Source organism: Silene latifolia, chromosome 1 (genome assembly GCF_048544455.1).
Source record: "Silene latifolia isolate original U9 population chromosome 1, ASM4854445v1, whole genome shotgun sequence".
In the NCBI taxonomy this organism is placed as follows: domain Eukaryota; kingdom Viridiplantae; phylum Streptophyta; class Magnoliopsida; order Caryophyllales; family Caryophyllaceae; genus Silene; species Silene latifolia.
Genome location: NC_133526.1, coordinates 52,326,541 through 52,333,089, shown reverse-complemented (window position 1 = coordinate 52,333,089; position 6,549 = coordinate 52,326,541). Strand labels below are relative to the sequence as shown.

The 6,549-nt window shown below is 38.6% G+C and overlaps 1 protein-coding gene across 1 annotated transcript; it reads left to right on the top strand.

Annotated features, from left to right (window-relative positions):
- The first annotated feature begins 173 nt into the window (after positions 1-173).
- LOC141605464 (uncharacterized) lies at positions 174-5,327 on the top strand. The gene is made up of 5 exons (XM_074424244.1): positions 174-726; positions 820-931; positions 2,107-2,221; positions 3,100-4,317; positions 4,824-5,327. The coding sequence occupies exons 1-5, from the start codon at positions 483-485 to the stop codon at positions 5,076-5,078; spliced, it is 1,944 nt and encodes a 647-aa protein (XP_074280345.1). The 5' UTR covers positions 174-482; the 3' UTR covers positions 5,079-5,327.
- The last annotated feature ends 1,222 nt before the right edge of the window (positions 5,328-6,549 follow it).

The following is a 6,549-nucleotide window of genomic DNA, read 5'->3' as shown; positions in this document are numbered from 1 at the left end:
AACTTATTAAAACTGAAATTAAGTCCAAAAGAACAAGCCTAAGTCATGATTTGAATCCAAGGTTGGACAACAAATAACACAAAAGAAGACGGAGTATCGTAATTCGTATGCATGTAAAAACAAGAATAGTTTAAAATGGTGTTAGCTTACCTGTCCTTATAATCCATTCTATAATTCTATAACTTAAATTAAAATCCAAACAATCTCCTGTCTTGGTCTTCTCTCTCTTTCTTCTCCTACATTTCAAACACTACTTCACCTTCTCTCTCCTCTCTTTCTCTCTCTTCAATGGTGCCTCTTTCAAACTCTCCCCTTTCTTAATCCTTCCATGTTTCCCGATCAAACCCTACAAAATCACTCATTCAAGCTACACACTAAGATCTCTCCTCGAGATTCCATTAATTAGGGTTTCTTTTGGGGGTTTGTGGAGATAGTGGTTCAGCTTTGGGAAGTGTGTAAACCAAGCTAGGGTTTGCTGGGTTATGAGTAATTACGCCATGAATCGAAGTTTTCGAGGTCGAGAATCGTTAATGCCGTCTATTAGACAGAGTGTTCCACAGTTGAAGAGTCTTCATTCTACCACCAACATCAGAGATAATAATAATAATAATAACAACAATAATAAAGAGGATGATCTTGCGTTGTTCCTCGAAATGCGTAAACGTGATAAGGAGAAATCTGATCTTATGCTTCTTAATAACTCTGATGAGCTTAATCATTCTTTAGGTATTCTTATTTTCTGTGTGTTTGAGGTTTTTGTTTTGGTGTCGATTTAGTGCTCGTTGACCTGAGTTGGTGAATGATTTTTAATGTTTGCAGTGTCGCAACCGGGAAGTTCGCCTCTTTTTGAGATTCCGATGGCTAAGCCGGCAAGGAAAACGGGTCCTGATGAGTTTCTTAATTCGGATGGCGAAAAGAATGACTATGACTGGTAACTAAATGAGCTAAAACATTGATTGTTTTCAACTTTTGATGTTTTTGGAAGGTTGGTCAATGTTTGGTTGTTATGTGCATTGATGAAGATAGAGATAGTTTATGTGGATTCTTCGGTTTAGGAATGGATTTGGCTTAGCTTCATTATGTCAGTGTACTTTATTATGTTATTTTGGTAGTGTTTGACCTCTGGGATTGATAGTCGCGTATATTTGAGGTGAAAGAATTAGTAACATTTTGAGAAGGAAATAAGGACGTCCGAAAAGAAATCTTTTTCACACTGTTGTTAGATTGCTGATAATGAATTATACCAACATTGCCCCCCTTTATATATCTTCGAAACACTATAACATTATGAGTATCTGGTGTACATCTCGGTGTAGTTGATATCTAAGGAAAGTTTGTGATGCATTATCCTATGTATATCAATGATTGGGGTGACACAGATTATAAACGATACAACGTAAGTACGAGTGTATGATAGATATCATATCATGTTCAATTCTGTGGATTGGAGGTGTTCGATATCCCACGATACTCAATTAAGGTTCCGTAGCTTTTAGGGACTAAAGCTTTGTCGTTCTTGTGGTTGATTGTTGGGGTTTATTGCTCTACCTCATTAGGCAGTTAGGCTATCTTTCAAGCTTTTTGAATGACCGCGTTAGTATCTAAAGGGTTGGGCAGGGGGAGAAGAGATACAAGAGTGAGGAATAAAATTCTATGTACTTAGCAGCTTCAAAATGAAACTTATGGTAATGTTCAGAACTTCAGATGTCCATCTATTTGTTTGTCTGAGTGAGAGCGGATCTAATATTAAATTTTGATATAGAGGATGGTGAAAAATTAGTGGCTTTATGCCTTTATGGTCGTGTTTTTGGTTTAATGTCAGGTTTTGAAGTTGGGACATCTTCAAACTTCATAAAAAATAGCAATTTTTTAGTTCTGACCATGTTGGAATGTCAGATTTGTGACTAAGTACAACGACTGTATTGGTGGTTAACAATCAATTTAAAAAAAAAAATTTTGGTCCTTTGTAGCCTGTCTGTGTGTAGGAGAGTTCCATTCCCCTTTTATTGAGTGACTTGAGTCAATTCCTCAATGGGCAAAATAATGAAATACGGTTGCTTAAACCTTTCTCTTATTTTGTTGTTTTTTTATCTGTTTTGGTTTCAGGCTTCTTACCCCACCTGGAACACCTCTCTTCCCTTCATTGGAAATGGAGTCAAGGAGAAGTTATATGGATGAGGTAGAAGCTCCAAAAGCACAACCTACTGCTCTGAGATCAAGAGTAAGAAAATTGTTGTATACTGAATTTAAAAACACTGCTTAATTGTGTTATAATGTTAACAAGTATTGTATATTCTTACAACTGTTTGGTGCAAGTAAAATTTTAGGAACCATTTCCTCCATATGCGTTTTAGGAACCATTATATCAAGAATGATAGCAGTCTGCATGTTGTGTGCTTCTGTTCTGGTCTGGTCTAACAGAGTGCTCTGAGCTCCAAGATTGGGCTTGTAATTCTTTGTGACTGGTCATTATACAGGGACGTATGATTATTTGATGGAAAAGGGATGTGTGATTTGAATGAGTTCTATCTATAACAAATTAAACCCTTAACATCACATTCGTGGGTAAATCGATGAATTGATTGTCTATTCATCCAAAAGTAGATGGTTAAATGGGAGCAAAATAAACACTGTTGTAGTGAGAAGATCAACATGTCCTGAAAGGTCGTATCTATTAGAAATCAGAGCCTTAATGGCTTATGGCTTTGCTTGTACTACGCTACTTTGAGACACTGAAATTGTCAATCATTCACACTGTCAAGTGTGTAACATAGTAACCATAGGTTAAATTCACATTTAAATTGATCAATTGATTACTATTCTTATTGTTTGGTGGCTTAGCACACAGGCTGAAAGTTATAACTCCTGTATTACCAAGATATTCTCCAGCATGACTTAATTCTAAGATAGTGAGATGTAGAAGTGTGTAAAGAAGATGGATATAGTAACTACAGGTTAAATTCACATTTAAAGCAATCAAGTTTTTTCTATACTTACTGTTTGGTAGCAAAGACACTTAAAGTTATCCCTTCTGTAATACCAAGATATTTGCCACATTATAATTGTGCTAACAATCCCTATTTTATCAATTTAATGTAGTTGGCAAACTCTCCATTGGAGACAGGGAGAAGTAATTTGTTATCCAGGCAGTCGACTGGGTCAACAGGGTTGACCTCTTCAGTTTCTGGGATGCGGAGGCCTTCTTCATCAAGTGGTCCAGGGTCAAGACCCCCCTCGTCTGGTGGTCTTGGGTCAAGGCCTCCCTCATCAGGTGGTCCTGGGGCAAGACCTGCCTCGTCAGGTGGTCCTGGTTCGAGACCCTTGACACCAGGAGGATCTAGACCTGCAACACCAACTGGTCGGCCTACTTTAACCTCTTCTAAATCTTCAAGACCTTCTACACCAACTTCTCGGTCCACGCTGCCTTCTGCCAAGTCAGCTGGTCACTCCTCGTCACCCAAGCCAACTGCTTCATTGTCAACTAGGAGCACAAGTTCTATGGCTTCTACCAGGTCTGCAGGCCCATCAAGGTCATCGACCCCAACAAGGTCCACAGCGAGGCCCGCAGCCCCATCAGCTGGGCCATCTAGATCTTCTACTCCAACTAGGTCAACTGCCAGGTCATCAACCCCAACCAGGTCCACTGCAAGATCTTCCACCCCTACGGCCAGGCCCACAGTTCCTACCTCCCGCCCTACTTCCAGAACATCTACTCCGACTCGTCGCCCATCCACGGCATCAAGTTTGCCAAGTGCCATGTCATCAGCATCTCTTAACAAGTCCTCTTCGTCATTAAGCAGCAAGTCTGGGTCGGTTCCATCTAGAAATCCAGCTCCTTCACGGGGTGCATCTCCAACTGTCAGATCTAGGCCATGGAATCCGTCTGAGATGCCGGGTTTCTCTTTGGATGCTCCACCAAATCTGAGGACGACCCTTCCCGATAGACCCCTTTCGGCCACAAGAGGTAGGCCGGCTGCTCCATCTCCACGTTCCTCATCTGTTGAGCCTGCCATTAATGGGAGACAAAGACGCCAATCACGTTCTCCTTCTCGAGGCCGAGCCCCTAATGGTTATGCTAGTGGTAGCTCTGTGCCCGCAATGAGTCGAGCTCACTCCAAAGTCAATGACGATGTTAGTCCTGTAGTTATCGGATCAAAAATGGTTGAAAGGGTGGTTCACATGCGGAAACTAGCACCACCAAGACAGGATGACAAAAATTCACCTGGCTTATCTGGCAAGTCAGCTTCTTCTCCAGATAGCTCTGGCTTTGGACGTACACTGTCTAAGAAGTCTCTGGATATGGCTATACGACATATGGTAGGTGTATGGCTCTTCGTTTCTTTTTGTTTTCTCCCTTTTCTTAAGCATGATTCTGCCCTATTTTGGTGTTTCCATTCTATGTAGTACAAGAGACTTGTTTTTTTTCGATTTTTAAGGTGATTCTTTGGTTATTTATTAAGGTGCAATATGCAAAATGGTTTCCTTGACATTTTGCACTTTTTTCTTAATTGTGAAAATGTGAAGTGATGCCATTCTTGACGCAGTTTTTGTTGAGTCGTGTCTAAACACAACCTCCCTTAGTTAAAACAGTTACACAGGTTTCCCCTACCCCATGATTTGTGTGACCCCTTGAGGCACTGTGGTATATTTTGTGTGAGCCCTTGACGCACAAGGTCCCCCTACTTCATAGTAAGTGTGAGCCCTTGAGGCGTCGTGTTATGTTTTGTTGTTTGCTGTTTTGCTATTCCTTGGGATCTAAAGTTCTGTCGATCACGTCACAGAAAAATTATTCATCGTTGTTACAATTTATTTATGTCATGTAGGATATAAGGCGGAGCATCCCGGGCAACTTACGACCATTGATGACAAAAATTCCAGCATCCTCAATGTACAGTGTGAGGTCTGGGCCAACTGGGAGCAGGACCGCTAGTGTTTCTGATTCCCCCATTGCCACGAGTAGCAACGGTAGTTCAGATCACAGTGTTAATAACCATCTCATTGCCTTGGATGGGCTTGACGATGATTTCTCCAGTGAACGAAACGGTCACTCTTCTCCGATCAGTGTTCATGGCAGGTGACTGACTGCAAGCCAATAAAGTCAAATGCAATCCATTGTCTACCTAATCTTGTTCTGTCAGCAATCTGGGAATTGAAAAGCTGTTTTTCGGAATTGTATGGTCTTGTGGTGTGTAAAGTTATCAACTTATTAAGCTTCAATTATGTTTCTATTAACAACCACTGTACCGTCATAACAACTGAACCCTGTAGCCTAATTTAGAGATCGTGTCAGCTTTCATATATTGGTATGACAAGTTGTTTACTATGAATATTATTGTCTCGCTGCAACTTTTGTATTTGCATCACTGTGAGACCAACCTAGCTAAGCACTGTACTTAGGGTGGTTCAAATCTTTCACTTTAGTTTTCTCCATTTGAGCTGTGACGTAACCAAAATTGTTTTTTCATAATCACCAATTTTGACAATGCCTTTGACAACTGCTCCTTTGTCTTAATAAAGTTTGTATTCGTTATAAATTATTACGGGGCGAGTTTATTAGGTGCGTCCAACTCTTCTTTACTATTAATCACACAATAAGACCAAAAAAATAATTAAAAGATCATTATAAAAAGCCTTTTTAAATGATCCCAGCAATGTCCAGGCTTGAACTTAGGTATGCAACATATGAACAAAAAAAGAAGCATTGATATCATATCATATATCATATCATATCATATTCATATATTATATTAAAGCAATAACCGGTTGCCTTATACGTTGCCACGTGTCGCTCTTATATAAGTTTGCCACATGTCAGTTACTATTTCAACGAAATAATTAAATAAGAAAAAAAATCAAATAAAGATTATGAAATTAATTACGAAAATGGAATAACACATTCAAAGATTCTACAACTAATTAAAGATACTTATTAAACAACCACCAATTATGGAGTATTTCTATCAAAAAATTACGCAGTAAATAAGGAAACGTAATCACGTCAATGATTAACATCCTTCAAATATGTAAATCTATCATTTCGAGAGTCATTATTCATTAATCATCATAGCATATGAGCGAAATATGAAGGAAGCATAGGCAATAATTTCTAAATTGGTTCTTTGCTTTGTATGCTACATGTTAGTTCAACTTTTGACTATAGAATTATACGTCTAATGTGATTCCTTCTTCTCTAGAGTTAGATTTGTAATGGTAATATGACATATATTATAATGATTGATTATATTAATTACTTCCTCCATTCAACTCCACTCTACCAATTTCCTTTTTCAACACTATTCACAAGTTCACATTCAATTTCAATTTTCTCTCAATACATAAGTGAAAATATATTCATGTGGGATCTTGTTTGATTCGTATTTACGAGTACATTATAAATATCTAACTTTTATAATTTTTGCAAATACATTGCTAATGATATTTACTGCGTAAAACACGCGTTGACAAACGTAAAAAAGTAAAGTGGTAGAGTGGAGTTGAATGGAGGAAGTATTAAAGAACTACCATAACTTTTTTATATACGGAACATAT

Bases quoted from the DNA above. Each gene is read 5' to 3' on its own strand.
- LOC141605464 (XM_074424244.1), top strand. From the start codon at position 483: ATGAGTAATTACGCCATGAATCGAAGTTTTCGAGGTCGAGAATCGTTA. The intron at 2,222-3,099 runs GTAAGAAAATTG...AATTTAATGTAG, and splicing joins CTACTGCTCTGAGATCAAGA to TTGGCAAACTCTCCATTGGA. The intron at 4,318-4,823 runs GTAGGTGTATGG...TATGTCATGTAG, and splicing joins ATATGGCTATACGACATATG to GATATAAGGCGGAGCATCCC.